Source organism: Balaenoptera musculus, chromosome 5, assembly GCF_009873245.2.
Source record: "Balaenoptera musculus isolate JJ_BM4_2016_0621 chromosome 5, mBalMus1.pri.v3, whole genome shotgun sequence".
Classification (NCBI taxonomy): domain Eukaryota; kingdom Metazoa; phylum Chordata; class Mammalia; order Artiodactyla; family Balaenopteridae; genus Balaenoptera; species Balaenoptera musculus.
Window position 1 is genome coordinate 9,827,321 of NC_045789.1, and position 24,230 is coordinate 9,851,550.

General features: G+C 37.2%; 1 protein-coding gene across 5 annotated transcripts in view; it reads right to left on the reverse strand.

Moving 5' to 3' along the window:
* Nucleotides 1-24,230, reverse strand: part of FAM13A (family with sequence similarity 13 member A) — a 343,034-nt gene that overhangs the window by 259,243 nt on the left and 59,561 nt on the right. The window contains exon 1 of one of the 5 annotated variants that reach the window (XM_036852675.1): nucleotides 20,432-20,472. The exons of the other annotated variants lie outside the window; for them this stretch is intronic. Coding sequence (XP_036708570.1) covers nucleotides 20,432-20,457 — 26 coding nt within the window. The 5' untranslated portion in view covers nucleotides 20,458-20,472. Of the gene's footprint in view, nucleotides 1-20,431; nucleotides 20,473-24,230 lie in introns of those variants that run through there. 5 annotated transcript variants of the gene reach the window in all.

Below are 24,230 nucleotides of genomic sequence, written 5' to 3' on the forward strand. Positions count from 1 at the left end.
TTCTCTGACCCTCCTGCCTCCCTCTTCTAAGGGCCTTTGTGATTGCACTGGGCCAACTCAGACAACCCAGCAAATCTTCCCATCATAAGGTCTTTTCCTTAACCACATCTGCAAAGTCCCTTTCCCCATAAAAAGTAACATATTCACTGGTTCCAGGATTAGCATACGGACAACCGTGAGGTCAAGTTCTTCTCTCCACTGCAGTCACTGCTCTAGGCAGGTTTAAAACCAAATCCAAACCCAGGCATCTGAGTCCCTTCTTGCTTGAGCACCATATTCCTACGCCCCGCTGTACACAGTAGAAGCTGCCAGGCCCACAGCAAGAAGGCCCCAGGACAGCTCTGGAAATGTCTTCCCCAAATACCCTAGACATTGAGAAAGAAAGGATGCTGGGGTCTCAAAAACACATCTCACATTCCAGAGTTCTCGGGGCAGTCATCTCAAGTTCAAAGTGGTTGGCAATCCATATGCACGGAAATACCTACACAAGACAAGAGCAATCTCCCACCTCTCTGCAGGACATACGTGAAAATGCTGCAGGAAATCCTTTAGGAAAATAAACTATCAGTTATTGTCTTTCTCCCTCTATTGGTTTTTTTTTTTTTTAATAACACAATTTTCAACATCCCAAGGCCTATTTGATTTCTGAGTGAGAGAGGCAATTTAAAAAATGTTTATCCTAGTTCTGAGTGGAAGTGAACCTGAAGATATAAAAAAACTGATGATTCAGTTCAACTATAAAACAATAAAGAGAGAAAAACAGAGGGATAAAAACCAGCCTGCCCAAATGATCAGAAAAAATCCTTTGGTTCTACTCCCTGAATATCACCTGCTTCAAAGGAAGACAATATACACAAAAGAGCAAAACAATAAACGATTTCTTTTCTACAACAACAAAGGTATTAAGGTGACTAACTTGAGTGCTCTCATGGAGAGAGAAGAATGAAGGAAGTAGCAGGTAGGAAGAGACATACAGAGGTAACCCCAATGCATTTAATTCTATTTTCTTTAACAATAACTTCCTTATCATGATTATTAGAACATTTAAAAAGTAGAATACTCATCTTGATACATCTTGATATATAGTTGCCTGGCCAGACCTATCTCTAATCCTCTACTGCTGATTTTCTGAATTTTTTTTTTCAACATGGTTTTCCCAATTCCCTTTTTAACCTACAACCCTAATGTAGGGTTTCTTTCTAAGTGTAGGCACTGTCTCTTGTAAAACTGCTTCCTGAAAAAATTTACAGGATTTTTGTGGAACACGTATGTAACAATTTATATTGTAAACCAGAAGTGTGCAAGCTGTAACACAAGGAACAAACACAAATGCTAGTGAGAAGAAACTTTATGAAGAAACTTGAACAAAACTGTACTTCTTATGGAAACTGATGAACTGCCTCGTTGAGTAGCACAAAAAGTACATCTGTACTAATTATTAAAACTTCTTTAAGGAGGCCCCCCTCTTACAGTTGTATTCCAAAGTTCACTTTAAGTCAGTTTTAGAATTCAGAATACGCTTTCTGATAAACACAGTGATCAATTGGTGATTTAACTGCAAATTAGCCTAGAGCAACTGATATAACCCAAAGAAGTTTTGAAATACTATATACTTGAAATAGAAAAACCAAAAAACAGAAAATAATATAATTGGAATGAACACTTTGAAACAAAACACCCGTTTTAAAAATAAACGAGCAGTAAATTATGTTTTACCTAAAACTCACTCATTCATTTAACATGTAATATCAATACCTACGTATGCCAAGAATGGGGAAACATCAAAACAAATTATTGGGCTTCCCTGGTGGCGCAGTGGTTAGGTATCTGCCTGCCAGTGCAGGGGACACGGGTTCAAGCCCTGGTCCGGGAAGATCCCACAGGCGGAGGAGCAACTAAGCCCACGAGCCACAACTACTGAAGCCTGTGCGCCTAGAGCCCGTGCTCCACAACAAGAGAAGCCACCGCAATGAGAAGCCCGCGCACCGCAACGAAGAGTAGCCCCCGCTCGCCGCAACTAGAGAAAGCCCACGTGCAGCAATGAAGACCCAACGCAGCCAAAAAAAAAAAAAATTCAGCATTTGCACAGTTTTCCAGAGGGGAAAGAAAGGAGGTGGGAAAAACACTGGGAACCAGAGTTTCCAAGACTGGGAGTTTAAATGCAAAACTGCATAAGGAATGGGCTGCTGGGGGAGGCTCCAGAGTGGCGGGAACAAGGGGTTACTGGGCTGTATCACCAAGGAGTCGTTGCTATTTGAGTGTGTGTACATACATATATATGTCTATATATGTGTCAATCATGAAAGAGTCATCTAAAAACTATGTAGATTTTAACTTTATGACATAAGTAGAAGTCACTGGAATATTTATGGGATGGACACCATTCACTCATAGCAACCAGCCTTTCTGGACCTTTCTGGCCACTGAAATGTGAGTGGATAATATTCTAAAATTGAAAACCACCTAAATATTCATCAAAAGAGAATACAGCAAATTATAAAGCATAAAGGAATACTACAATAACTGTTACAACTGGTGTATAGATTAATGTTTGCTGACAGAGAAAGATGTTCATGGCATGTTATCTAGATGATGAAGTTAGTAACAGAATAGCAAGCATGAATAGTTCTTTTATGTAAAATGCCTTTAAATTTCTGTGTAGAGATTTCTAAAAGGATGTTCAGAAAAATGTGAAGAGCAATGGGTCACTGGGTAATTTTTGCTTTTTCTTTTTGCCCTTTTGGGTAGTATTTTAGTTACCTAACAAGGAGAGAGTATCATTTTAATGGAATAACGTTACTTAAAAACATTTTAGAGTGATGAGAGTATATGCTTCTGTGAAGCTTAGCAATCTGATAACAGTATCATTTCCTCATCCAAACCAAACAAACAACATTTAATAAGCTGGTCTTATTCTATAGCAACAGGTTGGCCACCCAGAGAGAGAATACTAATACTCTTAACAGTTTCATTTGAAACCTTTTTCTTAGAGATGAGAGAGTAATTTCACCTCAGTGTTAACACCTAGAAAAACAATTTTCATTAGTAAAAAGCCATTACTAAACATCAAACTATATACTTTACATAAATAATTTCTATGAAAAAGTAAACAACATACTATGTGAAAGATAAGAAAGCCTCTCCTACCTGTGAGTAACAAGCGGCATTCCTTCAGGTGACTCTTTTGGAATGTATTTAACCGGTATACTCTTAGGTCAACTAAATTAAAATCAGTTCCCTGAAAATGAATTATATACCAAAGTTTCATTACACAGTATGTTTAACCTTAAAAAATATATGTCTTTGCTGAATAAGTAATGTTGATGGGTGATTGTATCCTTTCTACCTCCATAGGGTGATAGCAAATTTCCCTAGAATAATAAGACGATGACCAGGGTTTCTTTTCAAAAGTTTTCTTTTAAAAAACATAGTTATATTTCATAGCTCCTTGTTTATCTGTTTGAGGGACCAAACAGTCTTGTTAGTTGGTGCTAAAATGCATAGATAAGATGGTAGGATACTTACCATTTGAAACAGATCGTACCGACATGAAGGGTATGTGAAGTATGCAGACACCCACATTTACTTAATAGTGACAAGCAGTAGACGAGTCACCTGATGGCAAGCCAATTAATAAATGAGTGCTGAGCGTAAACTGTTCGGTGTACAGTACAATCCTCCGGCAGGTCCCATTGAACAGCAGCACCAATGAAGAACAGAAGCTGTAAACAACTTCCCGTTCGCCAGAAAACTCAATAGGTTTGACTTCCATTCAACACAAACAAGAACTTCCGGAACACTCAACAAGAAATGAAAGTAGCTGCAATCTGCCTACCTAGGTTAGGCAACAGGATGTAGTGAGGGACCGGACTTGCATATCTTTCAGCTGACTGAGAACAACCAGAACAGTTAATTGAATGAATATGTAAACAGCTCAGTTCGATCCAACAAATATTTACTAAGCACTTACTGTTTTCTTTGTCAGTGGGAAGTGCTTCAGACAATGCCAAGATAAAAGGCAAGATAGTCCCTGCCCTAAAGGAGCTTATATAATGGGGTGAAGGGGAAGAAAATTATGTATCATAATTAATAGACTATTTCCATAGGAAAGGTACAAACCGGCATAATTAACGGAGTATTTCCATGAGATATGCACAGACTGGTACAAGCTGGCACAAGGTACGAACAAGAGTTAAGCATTATGTATTTTGGGGAGTGATTTTGTCTGTTTAGGAGCTAAAAAGCATTATCATTAGGAAAGGTCTTCTAGGGGAAGTGGCATTTGATGTAGGACATTTGATATAGGACTTAAGTCTGGATAACATCGTTAATACAAGTACATTCTTCCAGAACCTCTTTTACAGAGAGCACCGGCTAGTAAGCATAGTGAGTCACAAAACTAACATGCACTCTGCTTTCAAGTGGTTTCCAAACTGGACTGCTATTTATTAAATTCAAATTAAATAGATTATTAGTACAGTTTAGATTAATTCTGGGTAATTGCTTTTCCTCAAATAATTAAACATTAAACTCGTGTGGGCTCCATCCCTCCCCTCCTTTACCTAGATTATTAGAAACAGAATTCATCCTTCATATTCATTCACTCAACAAATACACACTGGGGGTCTATTATGTGTTGGGCATTGTGTGCTAGGCATTGGCACCAAACAAGACACAAGTGAAGTTTTCACCTGTCCCCTCTCACATCTGGCCTCTTTCCTGCAATAGTCAAAGAATTACAGCATTAGGGAGACCATCAGTGATCCTTCTGCCTAGAGGTTGGGCTATATCTTCATATGCCCAACAAAAAAGCTATTTATTTTTCCATCTAATTTATTATCTGCTTTATTACTAATTACAGGATGTAGGTTCAACTAAAGTTGAATCCCTGACATTCAGTTACAATATTCATTATTTTTAGTCCATCCTGACTTCTGGTATTCTATGTTAAAAGGAATCCCATTAGTCCTTCTTCCAATGAACTACAAAGAAAAAAAATGCTTATAAAGTTAATCAGAAATGTTATATTGAATTAAGCATCATGGGCCTATCTCTAACACATGCAAAACAAAACACTGCAGTTACTAAAGTAGAATCTAAACTTTTAACCTACTAGAAAATCATCATCCTTTCTCTTCAGTATTCTCCAACTCAGTACCTTGTTTTTCACTCTAGGGCCCTTGTTACGTTTTGTAATTACAGTGTAGAAGCCAAGAATTCAAACTCTGAGCCTTGTATCCAGGTTTAAATCTTGGCTCTCTATATTACTAGCTGCATGACATTGTATAAGTTACTTAACCTACATGTGTCTCTTTCCTCATTTGTAAATTTGGGATAACATTACCCAACTTATGGGGTTGTTGTTAGGATTAGATGAATATATGTAATTTGGTTAGAACAGTGCCTGACACCTAATAAACACTGTTACCTGTGACTATTATTGTAATTATTATTTATTTGCATAGTGTTTTTGTCTGTTTCCTTCCACAAAAACATAAGCTCACTGAGGGTAGGTAGCATGTCTCTCCGGTTCACCCACTATATATCTGATGCACAGTACATGCCCATGACAGCGGATGTGCTCAATAAAAGTCAGTGTATGAATAATCTCATTCCCTTCCAAAATCTACTCAAGTGATTTTTTTATGGGCACTTTCTCCAATACCACCAGTATTTCATATGTAACCATCTCCAGTTTAGACAGAATGTACCAAATTCCCTTATTAGAGCTTTTATTAGTAAGTTCTATGTTAACATTTTAACTATTCTAGAGGGTTAGCTACGAATACTGTCAAGTCTTCACATTTATCTTAATTTATAGCATGAGTCCTCTGTGAGATGATGTCCAAGTGGTGTGCCTTATCTTTGCTCATTATAGAAATGAGAGACATTTCCATCTGACTTGTAACGTGGGAAAGAACAATGGAAAGAAAAATCAGTGGGACAAGCGTTGGGCCAACATAACTTTAGGAAGAGAAAACCAAACTTCAACCAACAGTCAGTTAGTCCCACTATGGGCAGGAGGTGGGTAAGGGGGTGGAGGGAAGGAAGATTCTTTTGGAGACTGTAAATCAGTTGATACTCTGTTGTTACCAAGAGTTTTATGCTGCCACATGGAGGGGCTTGGCTGAGTGACAGAGTCCATGGCAGTGTAGGTGTTTGCTCTCCACAATTAAGTCCACTGCATACTTACTCTTCCTGTTTATTCCTTTCAGAGGAGGTGCCATTATGCCTGTGCTATTGACTAAAGGTTTGTTGACTCAAGGTGGGAGGCTGTCTGGGTCCAATGGCCAAGAAGGGCTGATAGTGAGAATTATCTGCAGCATCTGATACAACACACATACAGGACACACCTTTCTAAAGTTTCAACTTCACACCACTTCTAAACAATTGGGAAGTGGGGGGCAGACAACCAGTGTCCCCAGCATAGCAAGTATAAAATTACTTTATACTTTTTATAGCAAATATAAAAATACATTGTCAGAAGCAATGTAAATTTGATTCTTTGAAAAAGCTTTCAAATTTTCTCTTGGCCCTGACCTAGAATCAAGCTGTGATGAAGTGAGGATACAGTAATTACTTATTCCACAATGAAACATTTTGTTTTGAGTTTATTCATTCACTTGGCAGTTGTTCTCAATCTTTTTTTTCCTGCCTGACGTGCATGAGAGGATATACACTGTTCTTTTCTTAACAGCAGGTGAATCACTGACTTAATTTCCAAAGGTATTTTGGAGGTTTTAATCCTGTCCTCACCTTTTCCCATTTTTTTTCATATTTCTTACTTCATGTTCCTGCCCTTTTCACCTTATCCAGAATAATGGGTATTTAAATTCCAGGATATCAGAGCTAAATAATTGCCTTAATTTTTTTCAAAGAATCAAGTGGCATTTATTTCACCTCTGCATCTTCAAATTACTATACTTATTCAACAGAAATCTGTATAACACTGTTAGGGGCTTTGGGGTTACATAAAGAAGTACAACTGGGGCTTCCCTGGTGGCGCAGTGGTTGAGAGTCTGCCTGCCAGTGCAGGGGACACGGGTTCGAGCCCTGGTCTGGGAAGATCCCACATGCCACGGAGCAACTAGGCCCGTGAGCCGCAACTACTGAGCCTGCGCGTCTGGAGCCTGTGCTCCGCAACGAGAGAGGCCGCGACAGTGAGAGGCCCGCGCACCGCGATGAAGAGTGGCCCCCACTTGCCGCAACTAGAGAAAGCCCTCGCACAGAAACGAAGACCCAACACAGACAAAAATAAATAAAAAAACAAACAAACAAACAAAACCCCCTGGACCAGATCTCTGTTCAACCACTTACTAGTTTTGTGATTTGGACAAGTCATAGCGCCTCACTGCCCCCAGCTTCCTCATCAGAAGAGAGGATATAGTTTTTTAGGAGAATGAAGTAGCAGACATAAAAGCGCTTTTAAAATTAGAATGTGCTACACAAGTGCAATGCACTATTTCACATGCAATATGGAACAGAGAGGGAGGAGTCTTAAGGCAGAGACTTCAGTTGGTAAGTTACTGTGCTGTTCGGAGAAGATAATAAGAGTCTGAAGTAGGGTGATGGTAGGAAAAACTTTAAAGAAGACTCAGGATTGGAAGAATATTATAAAGCAATAGTAACAGAACTGGACACCGATTTTTATCACGAGGATTGCTGAGGAAGGAGGAGGTATACGGTGCCTGAGCGGAGGACGGCAGGAACAGGAGTCGATGCAAGGCTGGGAGGCAGGGGGAGGGGGCAAGTTAGACTTCTGGACAAATGAAAATGACCACCAGGGGCTTCCCTGGTGGCGCAGTGGTTGAGAGTCTGCCTGCTAATGCAGGGGACACGGGTTCGAGCCCTGGTCTGGGAAGATCCCACATGCCGCGGAGCAACTAGGCCCGTGAGCCACAACTACTGAGCCTGCGCGTCTGGAGCCTGTGCTCCGCAACAAGAGAGGCCGCGATGGTGAGAGGCCCGCGCACCGCAATGAAGAGTGGCCCCCACTTGCCGCAACTAGAGAAAGCCCTCGCACAGAAACGAAGACCCAACACAGCTAAAAATAAAATAAATTAAAAAAAAAAAAAAAGACCACCAGGCACACAGAGCAATGGAGCGGGGGGGGCGGGAGGCGGCAGGGCTAGTGGTGGAGATTTAGGCCTGGACCTTGTGCACCGTTCTGGTTCACTCTCTCCCTCACGTGTCTCCTCCACATGATTTCAAGCGCTCAGAACACTTGGGCACTCTGGGCACTCTGCCTCCACCACCCCCGGCCATATCACCATCCCCCTCCCCAGGACCACCCCAATGGCCGGTCCACAGTCCTCCACACTTCTCCCCAAGGACAGCCCACTGCCATCTTCTAAACATGTGCATCAGACAACGTCACTCCCCGGCTTAAAACCTCCCAACTACTTTCTGCTTTCCATTGTGCTGAGAACTCCGTCTAAGCTCTTCACTCTAATTAAGGGAATTCTACACAGTCCAGCCCAGCCTCCCTTCACATCATCATCTCCTACCATGTTCCAGAAACACAGACCTATTCTCTATTTTTCGAACATGCCAAGCTTATCCTCATCTCTGAGCCTTTGCACTAGGTGTTTACCTGGGGGGAAAAATAGTAACACTTACTGAGTCCTTGCTAGGTATATGCATTTTACATGTCTTAACTCACTTAAGCCTCTTATCTCTATATAAGGTAAATACTAAGTCCATTTTATAGAGTTGCCATATGATCCAACAATCCCACTCCTGGGCATATGTCCAGACAAAATTATAATTTGAAAAGATACATGCATCCCTATGTTCATGGCAGCACTATTTACAATAGCTAAGACACGGAAACAACCTAAATGTCCATTGACAGATGAATGGATAAAGAAGATATGGTACATATATTCAATAAGTAGTGCTGGGAAGACTGGACAGCTACATGTAAAAGAATGAAATGGGAACATTCTCTAACACCATCCACAAAAATAAACTCAAAATGGATCAAAGACCTAAATGTAAGGCCAGACACCATAAAACTCTTAGAGGAAAACATAGGCAGAACACTCCTTGACATAAATCACAGCAAGATCTTTTTTGCTCCACCTCCTATAGTAATGAAAATAAAAACAAAAATAAACAAACGGGACCTACCTAATTAAAAGTTTCTGCACAGCAAAGGAAACCATAAACAAAATGAAAAGACAACCTACAGAATGGGAGAAAATATTTGCAAACAAAGCGACTGACAAGGGATTAATCTCCAAAATATACAAACAGCTCATGCAGCCCTATGTCAAAAAAAACAAACAAATCAAACAACCCAATCAAAAAATGGGCAGAAGATCTAAACAGACATTTCTCCAAAGAAGACATACATATGGCCAAAAAGCACATGAAAATATGCTCAACATTGTTAATTGTTAGAGAACTGCAAATCAAAACTACAATGAGGTACCACCTCACACCGGTCAGAATGGCTATCATCAAAAAGTCTACAAACAATAAATGCTGGAGAGGGTGTGGAGAAAAAGGAACCCTCCTACACCGCTGGTGGGAATGTAAATTGATACAGCCACTATGGAGAACAGTACGGAGGTTCCTTAAAAAACTAAAAATAGAGCTAACATATGACCCAGCAATCCCACTCCTGGGCATATATCTGGAATAAACCATAATCCAAAAAGATACACACACCTCAATGTTCACTGCAGCACTATTCATAATAGCCAAGACATGGAAGCAGCCTAAATGTCCATCGAGAGAGGAATGGATAAAGGAGATGTGGTACATATATACAATGGTATATCACTCAGTCATAAAAAAGAATGAAATAATGCCATTTGCAGCAACATGGATGGACCTAGAGATGATCATATTAAGTGAAGTAAGTCAGAAAGAGAAAGACAAATATCATATATCACATATACGGAACATAAAATACAACACAAATGAACATATTCTATGAAACAGAGACTCACGGACATGGAAAACAGACTTGTGGTTGGCAAGGGGGAGAGAGGGTGGGGAGGGAAGGAGTGGGAGTTTGGGATTAGCAGATGCAAACTATTATATATAGGATGGATAAACATCAAGGTCTTACTGTATAACACAGAGAACTATATTCAATATCCTGTAATAAACCATAACGGAAAGGAACATGAAAAAGAATGTGTGTGTGTGTATATAAATCACTTTGCTGTACAGCAGAAATTAACATTGTAAATCAACTATACTTCAATAAAATTAAAAAGAATATATATATATATATATATATATATATATATATATATATATATATATATATATAAAACCACAAATAAAGCCCATTTTACAGATGGGGAAACAGACTCAGAAAAGTTAAGGAAACTGTCCTAGGGCCCTACAGTCAGTAAATGGCAGAGCTTGGATCTAAATCCAGTCAGTCTGGCACTGGAGTTTACGCTCTGAAGTACTTTCTAACCTGTTCGTGATTTTCTTCTTCGCTGGGATGAATTCTTGTACTTCGGATCTCAGCGTAAATGTCGCCTCAGCAGAATGGCCATCTCTGATTCCCTAATCAAAAGTAGCCATCCAGCCCCTTGCTGTTCTATCACCCTTTCCTTGGCCATAAAACAGTGCCTGTCACAGAGCAGCACTCAATAAATATTTGCCAAATGAACAGGGATTAAGAAAAGTTTGTTACAATTACTAGAGTCTTGGAGCTGTAAGGTACCTTTGAAATAATATATTTCAGCTTCCTCTTTTACATCTGAGAAGAGCTATTAGAGACATAGTGAATTGCCTAGAGAAATCAGGCGTGCAGTGGTAAAGCAAGGACTTGCGTGCGGTGCTCCGAACAACCAGTTCTGTGTTCATCTTACTATTTTCCTTCCAAATTTAAGAGACTTTTGAGAGCACATCTGCAATCAAATTGTGATGATAGAAGCCATGTTTTATGCTTTATTAAGGGAAAGACTCAAGAAACTAAAACCCATGGATACAGAAAAACTGCTCATTTTATGTGTAGGTGTATGTCTGAGTGAGTGAAACTGATTAACATAAATGACTGAATAGCTAAAATGGTATTTTATCGCTCTTTGAAGTTACTGTCAAGAGAAAAGTTGTTAACGTTGTAAAAACATAACTTTGTTCCTCTACTTTAATATTTACTTAAAATAAATGCCAGTCTTCAAAATCCCAGTCCACCCAATGTCCCTGCTGTCCAGCTTGTATGCACAGCTAAGCAAAGCTCAAGCTAAACATTGCAGACTAGGCTTCGCATGTCCAGGATTATCAGTATATTCCTCTAACTTAATCTGACCCCGCCATGTCTCAGGGTGCACGTGAATTCTCCTGATAAGTACTACTGCCACCTTTAATTTCTTTGGGCAAAGCTGTTTTCATAGAGAACTAGAGTAAGTACCCGACTGACCACATAGCATAAAGAAGGGTGGAGTCAAGGCAGAGCTGAAGATGAACTGCTATTTGAGCCATCTTGGTTTTTATAAAATGTGAACTTGGGCCATTATTTCCACTAAATGGATAAAGATAGATAGCCTATGGCTGAGGAGTTTTTACAAAACAATGAAAATGTCTGAGATCTCAGGATTCCAAAATCCAAAGAGAAAACTCGACAACATATATTAATTATTCAACTACAGCTCAACAGAAATCAATTTTAAAAATAAATTATAGGACTTCCCTGGTGGTCCAGTGGCTGGGAATCCGCCTTCCAGTGCAGGGGACGCGGGTTTGATCCCTGGTGGGGGAACTAAGATCCCGCATGCCACAACCAGAGAGCCCATGTGCTGCAGCTAAGACCTAATGCAGCCAAAAATAAATAAATATTTAAAGAAAAAAAAATTATAACGTTATGGGTTGTGGGTACATTTTAATATGTTTGATGTGATGCAGTGTGGGGCTGTCAAAAGAAGAGAGTTTAAAAAACCTAGGAAATTCTTTGAAAACAAAAAAGGTCTAGAAAAGCAATACACTGAAATAAATGCAAGGAATATTTGCCATCTATGTTTAAAAGTACATCTACAAGCGAGATTAATCCCCTAGATTAATCCATGCACAAGGAAATTACATTGATCTATATTAGAAATGAATACCATAATTATATCTAGGAAATAATAGTGCCTAACCTTTTACATGTCCCTGGACGTCTTTCTTCCAAGACATACACTTGTTTCCTATTTTAAGGACAAATCTGTGGCCGCAATGCTGTCAACTGAGTTGAAGCCCCATGATGGGGAAATTTACAAACTGCGGTGAATCTGCTTTTCTAGAAAATCACTAACCTGTAATCATATATAATACTAATATGTTCCAGGAACTATTCTAAGCTTCATATATTTTATATAAATATATACTGATATATAGCTATATATACACTTACATATATATATTCATATATACTAACAACCACTATATAAGATAGCTAATATTATTATGTCTCTTTTGTAACTGAAGAAATGAGAGGTTAAATAATTTGTCCAAGATCCTACTCTTAGAAAGTAATGAAGCCAAGTTTAAACCAAGACAGTCTGGCTATGCTGTCTTTCTATACCAAATTATATAAAACCTGAACCATGTCTTATTTCATTTTGATTTATCACAGAATTGTTCCCATGACCCACCAAGGTAATTCTCTAGGCTCATCAGGGGGGCAAATTTTTGCTTGTTGGCCACATTAAGGAGAACGAGATACCATATGATCAGTCTGCCTTTAAATATTCTATTAGTCTTTAATTATGAATGGGGGGGGGGTCTCAGTTTTTTCTAATTGTAACAGTTAAATCTTTAAAAACCAAAGTGATATGACCTTCTACCTGAGCCCAATCTAACACAAAAATATTCCAATCAACTGTGTATATAGCAAACATACTATTCGATCACAGATTCTATAGAACTCATCAAAAACTAAGTCCTCCATCATTTACATTCTACTGATACTTCGGGAACAAACCTACCTGCATTTTTCCCCTTTTGTTATCTAATAGAAAATTTAGAGGAGGCATGACAAATTTAACAAAGACTGTATGTGATGGTAAAAAGTTGAGAACTTCCAAGTTCTCAAGTTTAATAACTGAGTCAGTCATAATTTATATTAATACATCTTAAAATGACTACTCATTCTAGAAACAGAGGGTTTTTCCCCTAATCCCAGAGGTAGAGTTATTTTTTTCCCCATGTAACATTATGCTTCTCATAATGTTTTCTTAATGAGTGTTATTCAGATGACTGTTCTTTTGGAAACAGTATAAAGTGTCATTATGTGCCTGCAATTAATGATTTAAAAAATCTCTATATCTACAAATCCAGGATACATTTCTCAGTTTTCTTTCTCCTTGATCCCTCCCTATAGTTCACGCTTTCTTGAAATTCCATTTTCTTTGGCTTTGGTGATGCTACACTAGCTTATATTCCTCTGATCTCTCCAAATGTTTTTTCTCATTACTTAGTATAGACATTTCCCAGATGCCACTGTTCTTGGAGAGTTTGTCCATTTTGTCTTCAAGAAGTAAATTAGAATGAATGACTTCCAAACTCTAGCTCAGCCAGATTTTTCTCTAATTACAGTTGCCTAGCTGTAGATCCCTGATGGATAATTCTTAGGAAGTAGTAGGAGAACAAGTGAGGCTACCCAAGAAATTAGGGACCAAATCATTATAAGGCTTTGAATGTCATGGTGGAGAAAAGAAATATCCTTGAATGAAAGTCTTGGAAACAAGAGAGAAGATCTGATTTATATTTTAAATAGGTAATCTAGCAACAGTGTGGATTTGAAGTAGTTGAGAGCAAAAAGGAAAACCAGTTAAGAAGTTACCAAAATCAGCCAAAGAGGAAATGAAGAGAACTTGGGGGATGTTGAGTACATTAAAAGGGAGGGAGAACTGTAACTCAGCTAAATTTGAATGAGTCACAGCCACTTCCCTGGCACACACACTCATATATTCACATGATTGGGATCTCTACTATAAACCCCACCGCAACACTGATCTCAACTGTAATTCAGTAATTATTTAAGGAATCTCCCTGTTCCCCCCAAAAGTATGAGCTCCCTGAGGGTCTGAACAATGTTGTTTGGCCAAGAGCTGGCATACTGTCTGCTGGCATATAGTATGTACTCAAAAAAATCTGGTAAATGAATAAATTTGCCAAACAAATAAAAATTCTAGAAAACTAAAGTCACAACAAAATCTTAATGCTGAAAAGAAATTCACGGATCAACTAGTAGCAAATAGAAGGTTAGAAAAATTAAGTGACTTGCTTCAAGTCGCAAAGCTAGTTAACCACAGAGGCGGGGAGTAGAATTCTGCTTCTCCAAGACTAGAGGAAAATAAAAGAAACTGCAAATGTAGAAGGCAGATACGGGGGTGTAAGATAATTCTGGAGATTATTACATAAGTGTACATACACGCCCACATGTAATGTTGAGAATATAAATTTGTCACTGGATTTTGTCAACGGTGAGGTAACATGCCTCAATGTATACATCTATATATTTTTGCATGTATGCCTAAATCTGCTGCTTGTCATTACTGGCTGATGATGTCAAAAAGCTTAAAAGGTCAATAGCTATTTTTAAGATTCCCCTTGCACAAGACATATGGCACTAGTTTTTACTTGAAATCTTATAGACAGCAGCCATTACATTAGTAATTTGATCTTGCTTTCACTTGAATTTTCTTTTAGAGGTATGAAATGAGAAAGCAGAATTATTAGAGTCTGCGTTTGTGTTTTTCCCCCCGAAGAGAAGAATATTCATTTTAAATGCTTTCTTCAATTTTTTAAAGTTATATTTAAAAACTGACTATTCACGTATGGACATCAAGGCAAAGAATACAATGAAGGTTATTAATCCCGCGCGTAACCCATGACTGCTGAGATAAAGCACGGTGCAGTAAATGACAACTTCTATAGCTGAGAAAATATGTGATGTAGCGGAAGACCCAGCAGGCCAGGAATCAGAAGACATCCTATTCTTAGTCTTCCTGCCTGCAAGTTATATAACTTGAAGCCAATCATTGACATCCAGCCACAAGCCATCTGATGGAGCCTCAAGTCAGCCTTTGTGAAATAAAATCAACCGGCCTTCTCTCTTCCTAATACTGATACAAGGAATAAGCAAGATCATGAATGTAGAAGTCCTCTGAAGGTATTTTTGAAGGGAAACATGCAATTTCATTTTTTAAATCAGTATTTAACAGAGGAGTGTTGATGACTTCTGGCTGAACATTTCTCTTTAATAAATAACTGACTGACTTAAAGGACCTTGAATTTACCCTGGACCATATATTTTCCCAGCTGATCATTAACGGTCAGGCAGACGTTATTGCTTATTTATTGCATTCCCACAGAGACTGAAGGACTCAAGGTATTATTTTTAAAAGGATGAGAGATTTTTTTGCTCTGGCCCCAATCAGTAATGTTCAACTACTGAGCCTGGTTATTCTCTAAAGAGGTATATTCCAGAGAAGGGTTCACACATTTTAAAAACACTGCATCACGCTGATGGGGTAAAAGACCTGCAAGCCATCTACTTTACCCTTTTTCTCACATCAGCACTGACCTTAAATGTATTGACCTAAGAGTACTAGGGGGAAAAAAAAAATCTCTGCTCCTTGCAATATAAAAGTAAATTCTTATTTCACATAAGAAAGGATGTAAATTACCCTGGACATTTTTCAGTACTATTGGTTGCTTATCTCATATACTATAAACAAGCAATCTATTTCTATTTTTGCAACCACTTGCAGATCTAAGGTTAGTACATTGCCATCTCTTGAGTGAGACCAAGGTCAAAAAGCACCCTTTCTAATTGCTTACATTTAAAAAAATCAAGGCTTGACGCATCATTATTACCATTAACCAGAGTAATAAACTTTACCTTCACACAGAATATTGGGAGGAACACTATGTATGGGTCACACAAAATTATACACCATCATTATTCCTGCAAAAAAGTAAGAGAACAGCTAATAGAGAATTTGTAGTATCATCTTCAATATGTATATTTGATTTCTTATGATTCAAGCTCATGTTCTTAGCTGATAATAAAGGGAATAGTAGACTTGAGCTTACTATTAGATTTAATTATATGTAATTGCAATATTTGGCCATTTTGAACTAGAAAAATGGCAGTTTTATATGGTTCGACCTATACTTCTATTCATCTGAGCAAGAGACAATGATAATGTAGAAATCTTTCTGCATCAATGTGGTTGTTTTCTCTCTGAAAAGCAATTGATTATTCTCTTGCCTCGTTCAGAGTTTCAAATGGAAAAAACCAAAATAAATTTCAGTTCTATTTTAGCTTCTGTAATCCTAAAGATCGATACTTTGTACACTTCAGCTTTTTATCCATAAAAGTATGAGAGTACCAACTATGCTTATGGGTGCACCCTGAGAAATACATAATTGAGGAACATACTTTTTGTATACACACAGAATTTAATATATAAGCCTGTCATCTTCTACACAAAAAAAGCTTGGTTATGAGCAAACAAAAAAGATGTAAAACTAAAGGATTTAAATGACATGGGAAACATAATAATTTAATATTTTGTAAGAAAAAAAAAAAGCAGGATTAAAAAGGTATATAAAATGTAAAACATAAAATTTACAAAAGAATATATACATAAAAAGAAAGCTGAAAGGAATAGACAAAACATTTTAAGTTAGTATTTCTGGTATTACCTAGGATTAGTGGATGATTTTTCACCGTATACTTGACAACTTTACTTTTTTTTTTCAAACGTCTACAACTTTAGGGAAAAAATCTGTAAGTAAAAATTGGACTAAATGGGGAGATATGTCATTTTACTAAATGAATGAATGACTCAATATTAAATATTTCAAACTATACCTGATTAAAACTAAAACTCAATGGGAATTTTTCAATCTAGAAAAATATTCTGATGTTCTAGGAGAATATATGCACATAATTATCCAGGAAAATCCTGAAAAAGAATTAAGTGGAAGAATATCACTCATGACATTAAAATAGAAAGGGTATGATACTAGCACCAGAGAGGCAGACACATTCAAGTAGGGGAAGAGAGCCCAGATAAGGCCAAAATATATCTAAAAATTTGATATAGTAATGACAAAAGTGACTTTTTGAATCAGTTGGAAAAGTATGAATTACTCTCTAGGTGTTTGGTTAGCAGGCTAATTATTTCAGTGAAAAATTACATTTTTTTAAAATTATATTCTTAAAGCATACCTTATTCCAAAGTAAATTTCACTAGAATTCAGTATCTAAATATTTTAAAAATTATAAATATGCTATGATAAAATATAGGAGAATATTTAATAACTTTAGATTCCCATATCATACCTTTTCTAATGTTCACATATACTCAAGATTTAATTATCAAAATATGAAACTGCAAAAATATTGAGACAATATAAGTAAATATTCTTACAACCTTGAGGTAGAAGGTCTTTTATGGATAACATCAAACCCAAACAACACAAATTGATATACAGGATTAATAAAAATTTTGAACTTCTTTATGGCAAAAAGAATTATGAAGTTTAAATGTGAATTATAAGCTGTGAGTATTTCTAATATATAACAGTAGATTAATAGTTGTACTACAAAAGGAACTCTTACAAATTGATTACCAAGAAAAACAAAAACAAAAACAAAACTCACCAGCTTAGAAAGCCTGAAAAAAGTAAAAAGGCAATTTACAAAAGAAAAACTATATGGGAAAACAGGTTTTTAAATATTTTGAACCTCACAATAATCAAATAAGCAACATTTTTTTAACAAGAAATAATATTCACTTATTATATAGGCCACTATGAAAAATAATAACATCAGTATTGGAGAAGGTGTGGGAAAGGGGAGACATTCAGAGGTGGACGCTCCAGCATGAACTGGTACAACCTCTCGATGAAGAAAAAATTTGATGATACAAATATCCTTTGACTAGTCAAGTCTACTTCTAAAAGTACATCCAAAGAAAATAATTAGTGACGTGTGAAAAATGTATGTTCGATAATAGTCTCTGCAATGCTGTTTATAGGGGGAACAGGTACTGAGTGGTGATTAAGAGCTTGGAGTTGAGAAGCCAGGCTGTCTGGATCCGGACTCCTGACGCTAACCTCTTCCTACCCACGTGACCTTCAGCAAGTTTAACTTCCTGTGCTTCAATTTCTTCATGAGTAAAGTACAGACAATAATAGTATTTGCCTCATAGGGTTTTAAGGATAAAATTGGCAAATAAATGAAAAGCACCCAGAACACTGCAAGGAACTTAGTAAGCACTCAATAAACGTTACCTGTTATCACCGCTGAGAAAAAAATTGTGAAATGCCATTTATAGGGATGGCTTAAGTAAAGGATATTGATCAAAAGATCAGAACACTATGCGGTCATTAGAAATGATGAGGTAAAATTATAAGCATGGAAAAATGCCACAGTAGATGACATTAAGTTCTTAAATAAGGGTTACAAAGCAGGAATATTTTACTACCTCATCTTTAATCAAACAAATATAAATATATATGTGAGCATTCAGAGAAAAGAATATGGAAGCACTTAAGCCAAAGTACAAACAATGACTGAATGTGGGTGTAGAATTATGATTTTCATTTTCATCCTTATACTTGTGGTTTTTTGGTACGAAAAAAAGCTTCTCTTTTTAAATTAATGTTACTTTTATAATAAAAAATAAACTTATACCCATTTTGAAAAAAAAGGCAACTGGAAAGTCAATTAAGACAATTAGAAGTGATGGGTGATTGATAACACAGAAGTACAGGCAATGAAGTAACCACGGGAAAGGGCTGGTCCGGGTTTCAGCAGAGAAAGACCAAACTTTCCACTCACCCATTCTTTAATTGCCAAAAACATGTTTATGGAGGATGACGATAATATATACAATTGTGATAAAAGTTACATGAACAACTTGCAGTTTATAAAGAGATATGTCAACAGGTTATAAATATATAAATATGTGAGACTAGGGCTTGGGCTTAATTTTTTTTAAAGATCAACCATCTACATTTTTCAATCCAAATGACCAATTTCCCAAAAGTAACATTTGGGCTACAAACCAAACAAAGCTTCTTAGTAGCAGTTAGCAGATAAGATGACAGCAACATTGCAGGCTTATCTGGTTACACATCCTGTTTATGTCTACAAATTTAGCTGATCTCATCTAATATTAAGTGATGTCCAAATACCTAATTATACACACACACAGATCATGTAACCACAGGTTATAAGTTAGTGACTTGGTACCATTAACTTACTGTGTTAGTTTTTTTTTCAACATTTGAAAGAGGCCAATAGCAGCTTTAAAACCATTTTTATGCTGTCTCTAAGCAAAAACGTAATATTTCGGATAGAAGCACATGTGGAAGGCCTTATCATTCAAAATCTAAAATTGATCTATCTCTTTAAGCTTCAGAAATACCTATATTACTGATTAACTTATTAACACTGAAACATTTGTTTTAAGGGATAGGATTAACTTCCTGATCTATAGACAAAAGGCAAAGGAAGCAAAGGGATGAAGCAGAGTTTGATCAAAATGGCTTACTCATCGGTAGCAATTAGCAGATTTGTTTTAATTACTGGATATTAAATTTTGATGTTATTGATATTATTAAATGATGGAAACTGAGTCTACACAATGAGTTTAATGCAGAGTGTCAAGAACATTAAACAACCAAAAAAAAAAAAACAAAAACTCAGCTAAAGCATCACTAGGGGGTCTTTGGTCTCTTCATCAATGTCTATTTAACAAATAGATTTTTAAATTAATAATAAGTAAGAGTAAATACAAATATTTAGCTTTTTCTAACATCATTCTCAGCTTTGAATACTTTTTCTCAAAGGAAACTTCAAACTCAAAGGACTCCTATAATAATACCGGGGAGGTAAAATGTTTACAGTGAAGTTGCTGTTTATGAGGAAATTAGGTTCCAAAGTCAGCATGTAAAAAAAAAAAAAAAATCATGCATAGCCAACATTATTCTTTAAAATTCTTAAAGTACAACACTCTCACCATAACTTAAGAAAATAGATTTCTTCCTGTACTGGAGCAACCTGCTGAGTCCTTAGGTGCACAGTGCCTTAGAGCAGATTCTCAAAAAACAAAAACCAAAACCCGAGACTGGGGCAAGGATGGGCACGTTGGTGCATAACTTTGGAAGCAGGGGACAGGTCAACATGGGTGAGGAAAGGAGGCCAGTGGGGATGTGAAACAATGAATAGTGTGCATAGCTATTTCACAAAGAACACCAAGACACACAACAGTTTGTTTGAAAGATGCTGTTTGATGGCCTGGAATTCAGCAGGTGGGCTGCAAGGAGAGAGAAGCCATGGCATGCAGTATTCCATGGGAGGGTGAAAGAAGGGATCTAGCTGGTTTCCTCCCAACTCCTGTTCTGCACTGCTATGGTTCACTCAGAGGGACTTAACTGTTCTAGACTTTCAGGTTACCTTATCCAGCCCCTCTGGCAGCCCATCAGGAATTCAGATCCTAGTCCAGAGTCCAAAAGTGATGGGGGAAGCTCTGGGCAGGCGGCTGGTTGGCCCAGCTGCAAGGCAGCAGCCAAGGAGAAGGATCCAGCATTCCCAAGGCAGCTGAACAGTCAATCCCTGGTGGCAGATTCGTCTGGGAGGCGGATAGTGCCAAGGCAATCTGGGGAGGTCACAAGATGTGTGTCTGATAATTTGAAGAAGTTGGTTTGTATTTAGAAGTTTTACTGGACAAGAAAAAAATACCTTCTTTAAATATTAAAAGGCATACTCAATACTGTATGATCGTAATATATGTAAGAAGAAAGTGAAAACTAAGACAACTGAGGTAGAAAAAAATGTCATGTCTCTCACCTCACATTTCTAAGGAGCTCACTTCATTAAGCGGTATGATGGGCAAAAGGTATAAAACCTGATCTTTCCCTTAATGCAACTGTAAATGTGTTCAGTTAAATGTACACACATTTCAACACCACTTTACCAACTGTCTACTATGCACCAGGACTTTCTCCTATAGTCTCACTTAAGCTTCAAAGCAAACTCTACAGGTCCCATTTTACAGAAAACTTAACAGAAAAATAAATAACACAGAAGGTTGCACCTATCAAATGACAGAACAAGGACTAGAATAACATTCTTTTGTTATGTCATGTTATCCAAACCACTGAAAATCCAGTACCCATTTTAATAATTTTCAAAACTTAGGAAAGCAATTGCTTCTAATCTCTAAGAACATTCTTTAGGAGGACTTGTACTTGTCTTAGAAACTAGAATATTAGGGATCTCCCTAGAAAAACCATATACAACTTACAGTCAAAAGTTTGCTGAAATTTTCATAGAAAAATATGTATTACTGTACCGTAGTATATTATAAAAACATTAGTATACAAATATAGTGGACTTTGTGGGCCTCACATGCCCCTTCACACCAGAAATATTCATTACTCCAGGTGCCGAGAGTGTCGCCTACTTATGGCTCGTAGCCAAGTCCCTCCCCTAAGATTACACCACCTCCCTGGGCACAGCTCACTTCCAGTGACTGATGGAGATGGGGTAAATGGACCAACCTCCTTGACTCAATTTAGGGTATCTCTGAAAAGCCATCCCAGCTTCTAAGTAATGCTGGGACTGAGTGAGGCCTTTGTTACCACTGTAGAGCAGTTCAACTTCTGCCTAATCCTTCTTCCCTCTATTCCTTACAGGTATGGTTCCAAAGAGCACTACCCAAGAAAACTCCTGCTTGAAACCTCAGTCTCAGGGCTTAGAACTTGGACAATCCAAACTATGACAAGAAGAGATACAATAATAGTGAATGTGATGGGACAAAATGAGACTGACAGAAAATCAGAGTTTTAAATGTGTTTACTAGAGGAAAAAAGAGAGCAAAATAAATAAATATCCAACAAGAGAAAAAAAAAAAAAAAAAAACCCTGAGGACCTGATAGGAAAATGGGCAAAAACACGAACAAACACGTCGAGAGAAAGATACACAAATGGCCCTTAAATATAAGATGTTCCACTTCATTTATAATAAAATAAATGCAAATTAAAACTATGTTAGCACTAGCCATGAACAATCTGAAAATAAAATTAAGAAAACATATTTAGAATAGCATCTAAAAGAATACACATTTAAGAATAGATTTAACAAAAGAGTATGAAATTTGTGCTCAGGAAACAATAAAACATTGTCGAAATAAATTAAAGAAGACATAAGTACGTAGAAAGACGACATCCCATGTTCATAGATTGGAAGATTCAATATTGTTAAGCTGGCAATACTCCCAAAATTGACCTACATATTCAAGAGAATTCCTATCAAAACACCAGCTGGCTTTTTTTTTTTGCAGAAATTTACAATATGATCCTAAGATTTATATGGAAATGCAAGGGGCAATCTTGAAAAAGAAGAACGAAGTTGGAAGATGGACATTTCCTGATTTCAAAACTTACTAAGAAGCCATAGGAATCAAGACAGTGCGGTAACCGCATAAGGATAGATATATAATAGATCAATGGAATAAAACTGAAAGTCCATAAATAAACCCTAACCATATGGTTAACCAATTTCTGACAAGAGTGCCAAGACAATTCAATGGAGAAAAACAGTCTTTTCAACAAATGGTACTAGGACAACTGCATCCAAAGGAATGGAGTTGCACTCCTTCCTTACATCACACAAAAATTAACTTCAAATTAACCCCATAGACTTAAGTGTAAGAGTTAAAACAATAAAGCTCTTAAAAAAGTCTTCATGCGTTGGGCAAAATCGTGTTAGATACAACACCAAAAGCATAAGTGACAAAAGAAAAACTAGATATATTGGACTTTATCAAAATTTAAAATTTTGTGTTTGAAAGGACACAATCAAGAAAATGAAAAGACAACTCATAGAATAGGAGAAAATATATGTAAATCCTGCATCTGATAAGGGACTTATATCCAAAATATAGAAAAGACTCTTACAATTCAATAATAAAGACAAAAAATCCAACTAAAAATGGGCAGAGGCTCTGAATGGACATTTTCCCAAAGATACACAAATGGCCAATAAGCACATGAAAAGATATTCAACGTCATTAGTTATCAGGGAGATGCAAATCAAAACCACAATGAGATACCACTTACCATGGAGACTCTAAACTTCCTCTGAAAGGGTAAATGTAATAGAAATATGGAAAACAGGGAGAAGCCATACAAACACCAGAAACAAACTCATGTACGTGTAGGAAGTTAACATGTGACTGAGTTGGCACTGCAAATTAGCAAAGAGATGTTCTGCTCAATGAATGATTTGGTAACAATTAGCTATCTACTTGAAGAAAAATCAAACTGGATCCATATGTGATATATACAAAAATAAATTCTAGGACCTCCCTGGTGGCGCAGCGGTTGAGAATCCGCCTGCCAATGCAGGGGACACGGGTTTGAGCCCTGGTCCGGGAAGATCCCACATGTCGCGGAGCAACTACGCCGGTGCACCACAACTACTGAGCCTGTGCTCTAGAGCCCGCGAGCCACAACTACTGAGCCCACGTGCTACAAGTACTGAAGCTCATGTGCCTGGAGCCCGTGCTCTGCCACAAGAGAAGGCACAGCAGTGAGAAGCCCGCGCACCACAAGGAAGAGTAGTCCCCGCTCGCCGCAACTAGAGAAAGCCCACACGCAGCAACGAAGGCCCAACGCGGCCAAAAATAGATAAATAAATAAATTAGTTCATTAAAAAATAAATTCTAGATAAAGTAAAAACCTAATCATAAAAGCCTATAAATATGACAAAAGAAAAATGTTTTGAAATACCTTTATGATATTATTAGCATTAAGCAAGACATTATTAATATTATTTAGAAATATTATTAAGACCTAAATTCTGATAAAAAGAGGAAGAGTTGACACATGAAGTAAATTAAAATCAAAAAAATTTATAAAGCACCATAAATAAAGCTAAAAGGCAAACAACAGAATGGGAGAAAATGTTTGTAATCTTTATAACGGACAGGAGACCTAAAGAGCTTCTACAAAGCGATAAGACAGTGTACATAAAGAGTCACACTCAGGATGCACACTGCAACTCCGTTTTAATATCAAAAAAATCGACAACCTCAGTGCTCATTAATGGAGGGATAGTTGAGTTAGAACAAATTCACACTTTTAATAGTTAAAAGAATGAGGTATATAAATATTTTGTCATTAAAAGTTCTAGTGTTACCATAAAAACAATCAAGCTTCACTATATATGCATCTTAATCCCATTTATATT